General features: G+C 41.4%; 1 protein-coding gene across 2 annotated transcripts in view; it reads left to right on the plus strand.

Moving 5' to 3' along the window:
• dagla (diacylglycerol lipase, alpha) overlaps window positions 1-15,034 on the plus strand; it is a 72,397-nt gene that overhangs the window by 48,210 nt on the left and 9,153 nt on the right. For both annotated transcript variants that reach the window (XM_017718151.2, XM_017718152.2), the window contains 5 exons: window positions 1,391-1,533; window positions 3,851-3,919; window positions 4,549-4,621; window positions 9,001-9,206; window positions 10,469-10,595. In XM_017718151.2, coding sequence (XP_017573640.1) covers window positions 1,391-1,533; window positions 3,851-3,919; window positions 4,549-4,621; window positions 9,001-9,206; window positions 10,469-10,595 — 618 coding nt within the window. The remainder of the gene's footprint in view (window positions 1-1,390; window positions 1,534-3,850; window positions 3,920-4,548; window positions 4,622-9,000; window positions 9,207-10,468; window positions 10,596-15,034) is intronic.

The raw sequence follows: 15,034 nt of genomic DNA on the forward strand, positions 1-15,034 counted from the left end.
AGTAAGAAAAAAAGAAGTCAAGTAAATTATACGGCCGAATTTTCCTTTTTGAAATAAGAGATGAACGTAGTTTCAACACATTCACTCCCCAGTCCATACAGTCCATACATGCAAGCGAAGCTGCAAAGACGGCCTGTGTTGAATTTGTTTCTTTAATATCATGAAAAACCCATAGATTTGCATTGCTGTTTAGCCCCGCCCACTCACATTGACGTTTTGAGTGTTACAGCCTTGACTGCTTTTTGATCGAAGCAAAATACAGGCCAGCCAATCAGACCAGAGCTCATGTTGCAGATACATCCAATCTCCCAAATTGGTCTGACTTATAAAAAATGGGCTTAAAATAAACAGTGAAGTATTCAGACCATAGACATGCACGAGGATTGTGATATGATCTGTTTAAAGTCAATGCATTAACACAGATAATGATTAAATATATACAAAATTACCATGCATGTTGAGAGGTGTCTGTCTCAAGCCATAACCCCTAAATATACACGTGTGAAGATAATACTTCCATGTATTTTATTTCTAAAGTGAAGTCGAGTTTAATTTTTAAATAAAATACTTGAAAAGATGCCTTCCCAAGTTTTCAGGCCACTACTGAAAGTTTTAGTCTGTAGGCGGAGACTCATTTTAGTCACACCCTGCATGTGACTAGTAAGGCTGCATCCCCGTTCCTTATGATGATGATTTCATGCGCACAGCTGTTTAAAGCTGTGTTTGCTGGTCGTGTACTGGCTGTGTTTTTCAGTTCTGCTCAAAATGAGCTAAAACTGTCACTACTGAAAGATTTGGTACGTTTTTGGAGAGTTATGATTGTTTCAGTAGTGACAAAATGGATTGTTCAGTCCTTTTTTTTAATAAAATGAACATGATTACGGTACAGGGTCACTCAAAAAAAAGTTTAGTTTAGTCTAAAGTCCAAAATATGTTTTATTTATTTATTTATTTATTTATTTTTCTTCTCTGACTTTGAACCAGTTTGGCAAAATGATCCATATCAGTCTTAAAGGCACAGTAACAGAATCAGCCTGAGAGGTTGGAAAATGGTCATGTATAAATGAGTAACTGTTAAAAGTACATAAAACTATACAAATGTTCTAAGTGGACATCAGGGACAAAGAAAAAGTGCAAGAAAGATGTATAGGGGGGAAAAAAAAGATAAATTGACTGTATTTATGGTTCCAAAACAGCATTTTTGTGGTGTAAATGTCTGAGGAGTGAGTTAGTCACCAAGTCTGCATGTTTTTGACATAATGTATTATTATAATAATAAATTATTGTCATATTGCCCACCCCTGTATATGTGGTTGAATATGATTGACTCACTGCTGTTGTTTTCCATGAGTTTCTCTCTTAAGACCGTCTGTTTTCTTGTTTATCTCAGAGTAAAGGAACCATGCATTATGGGCTGGTGATTGTGGGCCACTCTCTGGGCGCCGGAACCGCCGCTATTCTCTCCTTCCTGCTCCGCCCACAGTATCCCACACTGCACTGCTACTCCTACTCTCCACCCGGGGGGCTTCTCAGGTCAGCCTCGAGACGCTGGAGCGTTTCACATTTGGCTTTTACATTCAGCTCCCGGCAACGGATATTAGGCAACATGCCATCCATTACAGTGTAATATTGCTCAGTAGACCAGCCCTGTGCTCAGCCTCTCCTATTGTTTTGTTAGATTGCTGACAGCAGAGTTTAGATGTAGAGCACTTAGCCAGACAAAGAGAAAGGAGAAATGATGGGAAGGCCCATTAAGTGTGTGTAATACATTCATTCTTGTGGGGGGCTTATCTAAATGACCTCAGTAAAACCATCCATTTCAATCCATTAAGCACTGCTCTTTTTTTTTCGCAATGCAAAGCAACCCCATGTGCAGTGGGGCCTAATAGAGAAGTCAAACCCTCCAATGTGTTCCCTTCAGAAACAAAGCAATGGGTTTGGCTCCTGTTGCTGGTAATAGGGCTTACATTTCTCTTATGTTATTGCCTCTATAGTAGCTGCCTGATAAACATTCAGTATCATCTCAGTTCAGAGAGTCACTGTTTTGGCTACAGAAGCTGTTACAGGAGTAGTTTGGCGAAAAATGACATTTACAGTTTTGCCACTTGACGTGTATGAAGTTTGCTTAGATTTGCTGTGGAGCTTATGAGGCTAACAAGCAATGAAAGATAAAAGCAACTAATTCAATGGAAAGTTTTACTTCTTTTTAACTTTCTGCGTAACTCAGCACAGGGGTACACTGGGGTAACCATGCCAAGGAGTCTCATGGCTGGAATAATAGAAATTTACAGTCTTATCACATTATTTAAAGCTGCTTTTAGTGTGTCTTTGTAAAAACAGCATATCGCTGCTGTCGGAAGAAAACTTTGTATCTCCAAACTCGTAACTTTACAGGAGAAGGAAAAAACATACTTCATTTTCAATGGAAGTCAATGGAACCAGAATTTTTCCCATGTCATTTTGGGTCATTTCTTTTAGGCCACTCCTCATGAAATTTACAAACAGTGTAAAGAGAAACAGACACTTTCAAATTATGTCAAAAACTGAAAAATGCCAAAAATGGAGATGCAAGGTTTTCTTCCCACAGCAGCGATGTACAATTCGACTGAATTCAAATAAACAAAAATACAGGAAATAAAAGATTTTTGGTGGATATTCGTGAATGTCGTATTCTGATCTGATAGTGTGATGGAAAAAAAAAAGTCTGCAAGATAAATGGACACTGCCCTTTTTTTTTTTTGGCTCATTATTGAGATTTCTTTACAGTGGTGGTGATGGGAACCAGGCGTCGCCATGACTACAACACAAATATAGACATTTTATTTACTGTCCAGAACCGCCAGAGAACCCACACAACTCTTCTGAGTTTATATGTAGTGTTGATGATGGCAAAATAGTGGGAAATCGTAAATAATACGTTTGCCTCATGCCCTGCATGTATCCCTCCCTCATGAATGGGATTCACAAATATGTAAATACTGTGAAACGTATCTCAGACGTCAGGCGGTGAATTCATAACCATTTCATGTAGTAACTTTTGAGGGAGCTTTTTAGAGGTGGACGTCTGGTTCCTATCACTACCACTGTGAACAGTTCTGGCTCAGTACGTTTCTCTACAATAGAGCGTTCCACACTAAACTACTCTGAATGAACTTTACGTCTGAACCGTGTAGTAATGTTGAAATTTTGGAAACGTAATAAAATCCTCCTTCAAGGAATCTCTAATAGACCTGCTTATGTGCCTTGGCTAATGAAATACAGTTGAGGTAAAAGGGGAAACTGTGTGAATTAGATTTGTCTGTTCGAGTCAGGATCTTGGGTTTTGTTTAGACCAGCAAATCAGATTTTTTCTATTTCAGATCAGATGCATATCTAATTTGTCTTCTTAGCTCAGTTTGAAGCACATTTATACCTTGACATCATTTCAGTTAATAATGTCGTGCCAATAAAGCATCGAAACCTTTAAATCCGATTAGCTATAGAAGAAAAGCAAATCTGATTTTTGTTTGTCACCCTCTGGTTTCAACACTGTGTCGTGGTTTGCCTTTATTTTCACAGGATAACGTGATCATGTATGATGATTTTTCAGAGCTGGGGAGCTAATAGGTTATTGCACTGCATTACAATAATGATCGCCTGTATTTCACTACTGTTATATCAAAACCTCCACTCTTAATAAACATTTATTTATTTATTTATTTATTTATTTATTTACAATATTTGAAAACTCTCACTGCTCTTCACTCCATAGAATCTTGCAGCATTTTCAGTTTATAGTGAACTATAATGCAATTCACCGACAGTTACAGTTAATAATACTACCTGCTTGTCTCTCGTGTTTGTTTCTCAGCGAGGATGCGATGGAGTACTCTAAAGAGTTTGTCACTTCTGTAGTGTTGGGCAAAGACCTCGTGCCCAGGTGAGTCCTGTAGAACGACTGTATCTTTTGGGTGTTTTGTTTTGTGTTTTTGTACATTTTCAGGGCAAATTTATGATTTGATAACCAGAGAAAGACCGTTTTAGCCCCAAGACCTACCAACTCATGTCAGCTTATGAAGTGCTTCTTACAACAGCTCCATGTTTTGTGAAATATACATACATCGATCAGGCATAACGTTCTGACCACCGTCTTGTCCACGCTCACTGTCCACTTTATCAGCTCCACTTACTGTATAGCTGCACTCTGTAGTTCTACAGTTACAGACTGTAGTCCATCCGTTTCTCTGATACTCTGTTACCCTGTTCTTCAGTGGTCAGGACCCCCATGGACCCTCACAGAGCAGGTGCTATTTGGGCGCTGGATCATTCTCAGCACTGCAGTGACACTGACGTGGTGCTGTGTTAGTGTGTGTTGTGCTGGTGCGAGTGGATCAGACACAGAAGTGCTGCTGGAGCTTTTAAACACTGTGTCCACTCATCCACCACCCAAATAGTGCATAATGTTATGCCTGATCTGTGTGTGTGTGTGTGTGTGTGTGTGTGTGTGTGTGTGTGTGTGTGATGCAGTACTGTACTTTGCTGAAGTCACTGTGTGTTTTGTTCTCTCAGGATCGGTCTTTCTCAGCTTGAGGGTTTCCGCCGCCACCTTCTCGAGGTCTTACAGAAGAGCGATAAGCCGAAGGTGAGCATATACACATTCTTGTGGATACTTACACGGAACAACACGGACACAGAAGAGAAAAAACAACAGAAGATGCATAATCATGAAAAATGACTGCATAGCTAACTCTCTGATTCTGACTGTATTAAATATTTCCGCTCATCCTGTATAATGTTTGTAAATATTTACCCAAAAACAGCTCTAAAGTGGTGAAATATTTGATTTGGTGTTGTACAATCTGGAAGATTTCTATATCAGTACCTGCATCTCACTTATTATCTACCTCAGACTAACTGAACGTATGGAATGTGTACAGCAGCACATTTCATAGTTTTATTTCATAACTTATTACTGTGCAACTGTACATTGGAATAGTGCAATATTAGTGTATATTGTGTATATGTGTATATTGAGGGTGTGTATGTGTGTGTGTGTATATGTGTGTGTGTGTGTGTGTGTGTGTGTGTGTGTGTGTGTGTGTGTATGTGTGTATATATATATATATATATATATATATATATATATATATATATATATATATATATATATGTATGTATGTATGTATGTATGTATGTATGTGTGTGTGTGTGTGTGTGTGTATATGTGTGTATATATATATATATATATATATATATATATATATATATATATATATATATATATATATATATATATATATATATATATAAACGTCAGTTGGCCAAAGTGCAATGATAATATTGAATAATATAAATAAAATATAAAACAATAAAATCACACAATAAATACAGACTAATGTAGAAAGAGTGATTTAAAATCAATTCAGGCAGAAAAAAAAAGTTACACATAGAATAAAAAGAGAAATGGAAAATTAATTTGGGTGAAATGCCAAAGAAAATAGATGTGTTTTTAGACCAGTTTTAAACTGTTCTGGAGACTCAGCTGACGGCACGTTTAAAGGCAGACTGTTCCAGAGTTTTAGAGCTACCGAGAAGGCTCTGTCTCCTCTAGACACGAGCCGAGATTTGGGAACAGCTAGGAGGAGCTGATCTGACCTTAGAGCTCTGGTTGGACAATAAGGCTGCAGCAGTTCTGTCAAATATGCCGGTGCCAAACAGTTCAAACATTTAAAAACAATCATTAAAATTTTGAAATGAATTCTAAAAGCAAGTGGGAGCCAGTGCAGGGAGGCCAGCACAGGGGTGATGTGCTCTCGTTTTCTTGAGGTCAGAAGGCGGGCTGCAGCATTTTGAACATTCTGCAGGCGCCGGAGAGCCGTGATCCACACCGATATAGAGGGAGGTGCAGGTGTCCAGCCGTGATGTAATAAAAGCTCAAGCTCTCTTTGTGGCAGATAAGTTTTTTGATTTAGAAGTCTCAGCTGAAAATAGCTTGTCTTCACGACTGAACTAACTTGTTTATCAAATTTAAACTTTTTAAAACAAATTTTAAACCCAAGGTTTTTTGCATGGGAGCTGCAATGAGAGGAGAGCGGGCCAATGGCACTATCTGTGTTTATGTTGGGCGGGAGATGATCATTACCAAATACCACTATTTCTGTTTTGTTCGTATTTAATGTCAAAAAGTTGACATTCATGCATGACTGCACATCACTCAGGCAATCGGTCAGAGGTTTCAGGGAAGATTTGCTATCAGCAACGGTTATTGGTAAATATATTTGAATATCATCTGCAAAACAGTGAAAAGAAACCTTGTGCTTGTTTAAAATTGAACCCAAGGGAAGCATATATAAGGCGAATAAAACTGGGGCCAAAATTGAACCTTGTGGGACCCCACAGTACAAAGGGGACACAGAGGAGAGGAGTGTACTGGTCCATGTGTACTGAGAAGGTTCTGCCTGACAGATAAGAGTGGAACCACTGAAGGGCTGTTCCTTTGATGCCTACACAGGCTTCAAGGCGCGATAACAGAACGTTGTGGTCGATTGTGTCGAACGCTGCTGTCAGATCTAAAAGCACAAGGACTGCTGATTTCCCGGAGTCCACAGCTAAAAACAGATCATTAAAAACTTTTAAAAGAGCAGTTTTCGGGACTGTGCTGCAATTTAAAACCAGGCTGAAATTTTCCCCCAGTTCCATTGGTATCAAGGTAAGACTGAAGTTGATTATAGACAACCTTCTCTAAAACCTTTGATGATAATGTGAGTTTGGAGATGGGCCTGAAATTAGACAGCACATTTGGATCTAGATTGGGCTTTTTGATGAGCGGTTGGATCACAGCATGTTTAAATGCATCTGGAACACAGCCAGTCATCAAGGATGAATTTATCGTTTTGACAATGAAGGGTCCAAGAGTTTGAATTACCTCTTTGAGAAAGAGAGGCGGGATAGTGTCTAAAGGACTAAAAGAAGGTCTTAATTGAAGGTCTATATATATAAAATATATGTGTGTGTGTAAGTGTGTATGTATGTATACATAAGGGGGCTTCGCACCTAAGATTTTCAGTCACTTTCCACCTGTGTAAATGTGATGCGACAATAAACGTGATTTGATTATTTGGTGGTATTTGGAATTGACTGGGGGAGTTGGGAATGACTAACATTAGGTAGATTAAGGATTGTGAATTTCCCCGCTGTGGGACTAATAAAGGATTATCTTATCTTATCTGTATGTGGGTCCACACTTCTTCACTCTCATGACCGCAGAACTTACACATTAGTTTCATAGCAGCTACTGAATTATTTATAGTGGTTACTGAATATTTCATAGTAGCTACTGAGCGATTCATAGTAAGTAAACCAATAATTCATAGTTGTGAAAGAATGCCCGAGTAATACGCCTGCCGTTAAAGGGGTTAATTGGGGGGAAATAAATAATAAAAGTAGGCTTTGTGGATCTTGGTGGATATGATATCTCAGTACTGCTCTCTACCACACACTTACACTCGAATGAATCACATCTATCAGCTCCTACACACACTCCTCAGCCTTCCACCACACAGCTCTGTGCCGTTTCACCCCAAACTGCACTGCAGCGCGGTCGCTTGTAGCACCAGCCTTCTCATTCTTCTCAGCATACAGCCCTAAAAAAACTGAGAGTTGAAAAATTGAAAGCAAGAGAAAATTTTAATGCTTACTTATCAGGCTGTTCATAACGAGGCTTTAAGGTCTTCAAATCGGGGGCTACTAACTGTTCCACAGCCTAACTTAAAATCAAAGCGGGACTGGGCTTTTGCAGTTTGTGCTCCAAAATTGTGGAATAATCTTCCTACTGATGTCAGACTCTCTGAATCAATTGAGGTTTTTAAAAAAGTTTGAAGACTTATTTTTATTCTCTTGTTTTTAACAGCTTTTGATCAATGTGCTTTATAAGTCGGTGTGCATTTGAGTATTTAAACTGTGTATTACTTATTTGAGTATACATTTACATTTACGGTATTCTCGCTCTCTCGCTCTTGCTCACTCTTGCTCGCTTGCTCTCTCATGCTCTCTTGCTCATGCTCTCTCTCTCTCTTTCTCTCTCATGCGCTCTCTCTCTCTCTCTCTCTCTCTCTCTCTCTCTCTCTCTCTCTCTCTCTCTCTCTCTCTCTCTCGCCCTCTCGCCCTCTCTCCCTCTCTCTCTCCCTCGCTCGCTCTCTCTCGCTCTCTCTCGCTCTCTCTCGCTCTCTCTCGCTCTCTCGCTCTCTTTCTCTCTCATGCGCGCGCTCGCTCGCTCTCTCTCTCTCTCTCTCTCTCTCTCTCTCTCTCTCTCTCTCTCTCTCTCTCTCTCTCTCTCTCTCGCCCTCTCTCTCGCCCTCTCTCCCTCTCTCGCTCTCGCTCTCTCTCACTCTCTCGCTCTCTCTCTCTCTCATGCTCTCTCTCGCTCTCTCTCGCTCTCTCTCTCCATCTCGCCCTCTCTCTCTCGCTCTCTCTCTCTCTCTCTCGCTCTCTCTCTCGCCCTCTCTCCCTCTCTCTCTCGCTCGCTCGCTCGCTCGCTCTCTCTCTCTCTCTCTCTCTCTCTCACTCGCGCTCTCTCTCTCTCTCTCTCATGCTCTCTCTCGCGCTCTCTCTCTCTCTCTCATGCTCTCTCTCGCTCTCTCTCGCTCTCTCTCGCTCTCTCTCGCTCTCTCTCTCTCTCACGCTTTCGCTCTCATGCTCTCGGTCTCTGTCTCTCGCTCACTCTCTCTCTCTCTCTCTCTCTCTCTCTCTCTCTCTCTCTCTCTCTCTCGCGCGCGCTCTCGCGCTCTCTGTCTCTCTCTCTCTCTCTCTCGCGCTCTCTGTCTCTCTCTCTCTCTCTCTCTCTCGCGCTCTCTGTCTCGCGCTCTCTGTCTCGCGCTCTCTCTCTCGCGCTCTCTGTCTCTCGCTCTCTCTCGCTCTCTCTCGCTCTCTCTCGCTCTCTCTCGCTCTCGCGCTCTCTGTCTCTCGCTCTCGCTCTCTCTCTCTGTCTCTCTCTCTCGCTCTCTCTCTCTGTCTCTCTCTCAGTGGCGGATTATTGTTGGAGGCACAAAGTGTATTCCTAAGACTGAACTGCCGATGGAGGATGATCCTCCATCTCAGGGCGTAACGCCCTCCAACTCTCGTCTGTGTTTACACCCCAGTGACCTCAGCATCGCCCTGTCCGCCTCCACCCCCCTCTATCTGCCTGGACGCATCATCCACGTGGTCCACAATCACCCCCCTGAAACCTGGTGAGAATGTTAAAACCTTTTGTTTATAGCGATTTTGTAGTAAAGAAGTAGAGGAAAGTGCAGCAGACCAAGCGTTGGCCCCAGTGTTAGAAGATCCGGTGCTTCCTCAGCAAAGTCCTTACAGGAAACTGTCCACTTGATGGTCGTCATGGCAATGCTGCCAGGCCTTATTTCTAATCATACATTACAGACTATTCTCTCTTTGAATGGGGAGAGACCTATAAAACTGAACCCACATTGACGTTTCAGGTAGTTATTGGAATCCACTGATGAAATCTGACTAAAATAGCAATGTATTCGGCTGAGAGAACACACAAAAGAGATTCTTCTTGTTTTGGCTGCTGCGTTTGTGGTTATCTCCACAACTAGGGGGCTTTACCCACTAGCTATATGGCTCCAGTTGTTTCTTTCAGATATTCCGGATGTTATTTATACAGTACTGTGCGCATGTTTTAGGCATCTAAGCCAATTTTTAAACAATTGACCTCAGCAGTGAGTTTATCACAATATACATTAGAATAAAGTCGTATTCATAATTCAAATAAACAGAAAAACTATCAAAAGTAAGAATTTCTTTGGTCCATATTTTTCCTGGACACCTTCACAGCCGCCACAGAGACTCATTAATATCATCAATGACATCATGAGCTCAATTTACTGAGCACTGATTGGTCAAACCAGGAGCTGCTTTATAACTGCATATAATACTGGGCTTCCTCGAGGAGAGGCTTGGAGATGGGTAAACACACTAACATCCAGAAAATTATAATTAATATTCTATACATTTTCTTGATTTAAATGTTAACATTTTTCTCAGCAAATAAACTCAAACTACACAAATAAATAGATTTTGAAAATGAGTCTTGGGCACCTAAGACTTTCGCACAGTGCTGCACATTTGTTGTGTTAGTTTTATTACAACTTTTATGTTTATTACTGTCATTGGGAAGTCATTAACGTTCAACATTTGGATGTTCGCTTCATTGGAAGTTCATGCTTGGTGTTCTACAGCTTTCTCAGTTTGAGAATCTTCTCTGTTCATCACTTTGGACACATCCAAGGTTTCTTCACAGCTTCAGACTCATTATTTAAAACCTGTGAAGCTGCACAGCATTAGCACCGTGTTAGAATAGTTTAATCCTGCAGCAGTTTGGGCTTTGTTCTTTGTATGGTGATATCCTTTTTTTAAATTTTATGGCCTTTCTCCCTCTCCCTCTGCCTCTCGCTCTCGCTCTGCCTCTCATCTCTTAATCTCACTTTAGCTGTGGTCAAGAAGACCCTACATACTCCGCTCTATGGGGTGATAATAAGGCCTTCGATGAGGTCATCATCTCTCCAGCCATGCTGAATGAGCACATGCCACACGTGGTGATGGAGGGCCTCAACAAGGTTTGTGTGGGTTTTTTTATGTGCTTTTTCTGAGGATCATGTTTCTGGTGCAGCTCTCTGTGGGTGTTTTGGATGAACTGAGGCACTCAGAGCCACTCCACACACACATACAAAATATTAGTATCAGTTCTGCTGTGGAGGGATTAGAGAAACTGACACTACGCAAATCTGCAAATCTACAAATCTCTTAGCAACACAATTTCTTTATTTAGCTCAGCTGTGTGTGGACTGGCTGGGGGCTCTGGGCTGGTGATTCGTTCTTATGAAGGCTTTTCTGCTAAACTGGAACTGGGCATGCTGGTGCTGCAAAGCTTTGGTGTCTGTGCGTGTGTTTATCTGTAAAAGGTAAATTTGTTGCATTTTGTTGCGGACAGCGTTGGTGCTCAATTTGCCTCTGAGATAGGGCTGCAACATTTAATCCACAAAGATGCCTTACCCTTAAGAAAAAAGTTGTGTAATCTACTGCAGGAAGCGTAGGGGGCGATACGGCTTCTACTGTTTCATTTAAAAAGCTCTATAATGTTCATATGATCCACACAGTCACTCTGACAGACTGTAATACACTACAGGAAGCGTAGGGGGCGATACGGCTTCTACTGTTTCATTTAAAAAGCTCTATAATGTTCATATGATCCACACAGTCACTCTGACAGACTGTAATACACTACAGGAAGCGTAGGGGGCGATACGGCTTCTACTGTTTCATTTAAAAAGCTCTATAATGTTCATATGATCCACACAGTCGCTCTGACAGACTGTAATACACTACAGGAAGTGTAGGGGGCGATCTCCATGTCTCTTGTTTGGGGAATCCTTTATGAATTATCTCTTAAAATAAAAGTGATTCTGAACTAAAGGTCTCCGGCTAACAGCTAGCTTTCGAATTATCCTTTAAGCTTACCTGTAAGCAGTAACATCAGCTAATGCTAACTTGATCCTAAATAGCAACCTAGCAAATATTTGCTGGGCTATCATGATTCTTCCTCCTGTTCTATTTTTTACCCGTTTTAATTTTTCTGCTTCTCTCCATTGCTTAGGCCAGTGGAACTGTAAAATTGCATGATCAGCATTACCTGTGCTCGCTGTCCAGCTGTCTGCGTGGCTCTGTCCATAACTAGACTAATTGATTACAGTGATGATCCTGTGTTGCAGCCTTGCATTAAGGCGTTTTGCTCTCTTTCCTTCACTTTGGGTTTTTTGCAGGGGTGTACACCTCTTCATCTCCTTCATCTCCTTCATCTCCTTCATCTCCTTCATCTCCTTCATCTCCTCCTTCTCAGCGCAGACTTTAATCGCAGATCTCTGTGTGTGTCCACTTCCTCCTGTATAGCAGAAGTGATGTACAGTAACATGTCTTGGTGTTTCTGCAGGTGCTGGACAACCCATTTTTCCTTTCAGACAAGTTTGCTGTTGAAGACGAGGAGGCTCACGCTGATTCTCCAGATTCCCCTCTGAGTCCTCTCATTTCAGACGAATCCTTTTCTCCAAATTTAGCCTGTGTCTTCACTTTCCCCCCAGATGAAGCAGTTTCTGCTCAGCCAGTATCCCAAATCCCTTTACAGCAGCAGCAGCAGCAGCAGCAGCAGCCTTCAGCTGCCCTGGAAAGCTCTGCACCGCTCAGTGCAGTTAACCCTTCACCAGCAGCATCACCTTCAGATGCTCAAATGCCAGAGTCTCCAGCAGCTGGAAGTCATCAAATATCAGATACTCCACACCCACCTGGCACTTTCTGAGCACCCCAGTACATCTGTTAACACTCTGGAGTAGCATCATACTGTCTGTTCGCTTAGCGATGAGCTATTTGACGAGTCCATGCTCTGCCCACAGATGCATTCTTTTATAGCAACTGCTGAGATGCTCTCTTTCAACCTTTGTTTAGAGTTGCTGTGCTGTGTTGAGCTTCCAGTTTAAGTTGCTGTGCTGTTGTAATAGTGAATCGAATCAAGGCAGGTTGTAAACGATAACAACAAATTTTCCGCCCTGCTAACGTTCGCTCGATCACACAACAAAATCTGTTGTGGCTTTTTTTGCACATTGAAAATAAATACATTTCAATTGTCGCTTTTTATTAAATGTTTTTCCCCCCCATGTTAAATTCAGCAAAAAAAAAAAAGTAATTGTGCGTTAAAATGTGCGGAAGTGTGTCTCTCTAGAGGATGTGTTCACTTATTTACACTTAGAAAAACACCACACATACTCTCATCGAAGCTTTGTTCTGCACCTTCTCCGCTCTCGTTAGGTTGCAAGGTTTTCGCTGATGTTCTTTAAATCTCCAACCTAGAATTTAGAACCTAGAAGAAGTTGCTGTGAATGGATTTGTGGGCGGAGCCGTTATGTTTCTCACTTTACCATGAAAATTCTGACAAATCTGTAAAGCAGATATTATGACTAGGCTAAAAACGTCCGTAACTTCTTGATTCAGTCCCCTTAAAAAAAAGATGGTTTTCCAAGGGATCTTTAGTAAAGGCAATGGTTCCGTTTAGAGAAATGGTTCCGTTTAGAGAAATGGTTCCGTTTAGAGAAATGGTTCTGTTTAGAGTTCTTTACAGAAACATGCTCGCATGGTTTCAGCTTGGAGATTGTTTTGTATATGATTGTAAATGGCACTAAAAGGTTCCGTAATCGTTAGGATTTCAACCTTGTAACAACAGCAGAACCCTTTGATGCTTCATGGAAGCACTTAATAAATAAATAAATAAATAAATAAATAAATAACATACATACACACGCACACACTCGCGCGCACACACACACACACACCACATTCTCCATCAATCTTCAGAACTATTTTGCCATGCAAAGAACCATTAATACATGAAACGGTTCTAAGTAGGATTGCTTTCACTAAAGGACCCTTGAACTGTATTAAGTGTGCAGAATTCCCAAAGATGCTCACAATCACACACAACTTCTCAGAGTACTGGGTTAATTGTTCTACTTTGCTGTCATTTAACGCTTTAACATCTCTGATCTTCTGGTCTCTCGTCTCCAGTTTCCCTTAAATGACCAGGTTTATTCACTGAATGTCATTTAAAGGTGCAGTGTGTAAGATTGAGGGGACATATTAGCAGAATTGGAATATCGTAAACAAAGAACTTGGGGAGTGGCTCTGTTTTCCAACAGAAGCCACTGTGTTTTTACAGGAGCCCAGAACGGACAAATCAAACACGAGAGACCTTTTGCGCTTTCACGCTGAAGGGACGGCTCGAGTTTGGTGGCACTGTAGCTCCGATTGGAAGACGTAGAAAGGAAAAGAATGTGTCTTTTGACAAATGCAGGATCAGACTTCTTATTTAGCACAAGAAAAAGTGGTAAATCATCACCGTCAACAAAGCGAAAAACATGAAACGACATGAAATCCGGGCAGATGACAGCAGAAAACCTGGCTAGGTTCCATTAAACTGTTAGAAAGGGAGGGGTGAGTGAAGGGGATTCAGTCGGTTGCAATCTGCAACGTCACCACTAGATGCCACTTAATCTTACACGCTGGACCTTTAAACTGCAAATATTGAGCAAATCTGAGCTGTGGGTTAACCAAACCTCGTATTCCTTTCCATAATAACCATCCTGTTTCACTCTAGGTGTGGTGTCCCTGCTGTGTACTGCTACGGTGATGTCTGCTCACTCTTTCCGGTTCTGTTCAGAGCTCCCTCTTTCTTTTTCGCTGTTTTTTTTTTTTCTCTGAAGCGTCTTGTTTTCACACTCACTCTTTCTGTGCTGCTGTTTGCGGGGATTCTCTCAAAAAGTCGCTGCTGTAACAAAACCTTGAGGTTATATTAGACATTTTTAACTTTTAAAGAGCACACTTCAGCAAGATGGTTCTCCAAGGGTTCTTTAGCAAAGAAAAATTTTCCATATAACACCAAGAAAGGTTCTTGTGTTGTTGCAAGCGTGTCATCATAACCATACAAAGAACCCTATGGACCATATGTATAGGACCATATCCATATCAGTGTGAACAACCCTTTCATGATGTGAAGAACCCTTTAATCATGCAAGGGGTTCTTTGAGTGTTCACGGTTCTAAACAGGAGTTTTCCACACTAAAGAACCCTTGAAGAACCCTCTCTCTTTTAAATGTGCGTGTTAGAATCTTATTTCGAATATCTTTGGACCATGTTCATTGGTTTGTTCCTCGTGCAAAGTGAAAAAGGACAGCAAATTGTAAACAAACAAACAAACAGACAAAGGAGGAAAAAGGGTTCCGAGGTTTTGCTGACCAGGTGAAATGAGAGAGCCTGTGTGTTGTGTCTGTTTACGCTGTATCACTTTTCTCTCCTGCTGTTGGGGGCAGCGTGCAAGTAACGGTCTGTTCTGGTTCTGGTAAACTGAGACGGACTTGAGCTCAGCTCTGCGGCCCACGTCACATACCGTTCATTTCAAAACACGGTGTCATGTTTACTCGCTTAAAGCAGGCCTGCTGGAAGAGGCCATTGACTG

Source organism: Pygocentrus nattereri, chromosome 15 (genome assembly GCF_015220715.1).
Source record: "Pygocentrus nattereri isolate fPygNat1 chromosome 15, fPygNat1.pri, whole genome shotgun sequence".
NCBI lineage: Eukaryota > Metazoa > Chordata > Actinopteri > Characiformes > Serrasalmidae > Pygocentrus > Pygocentrus nattereri.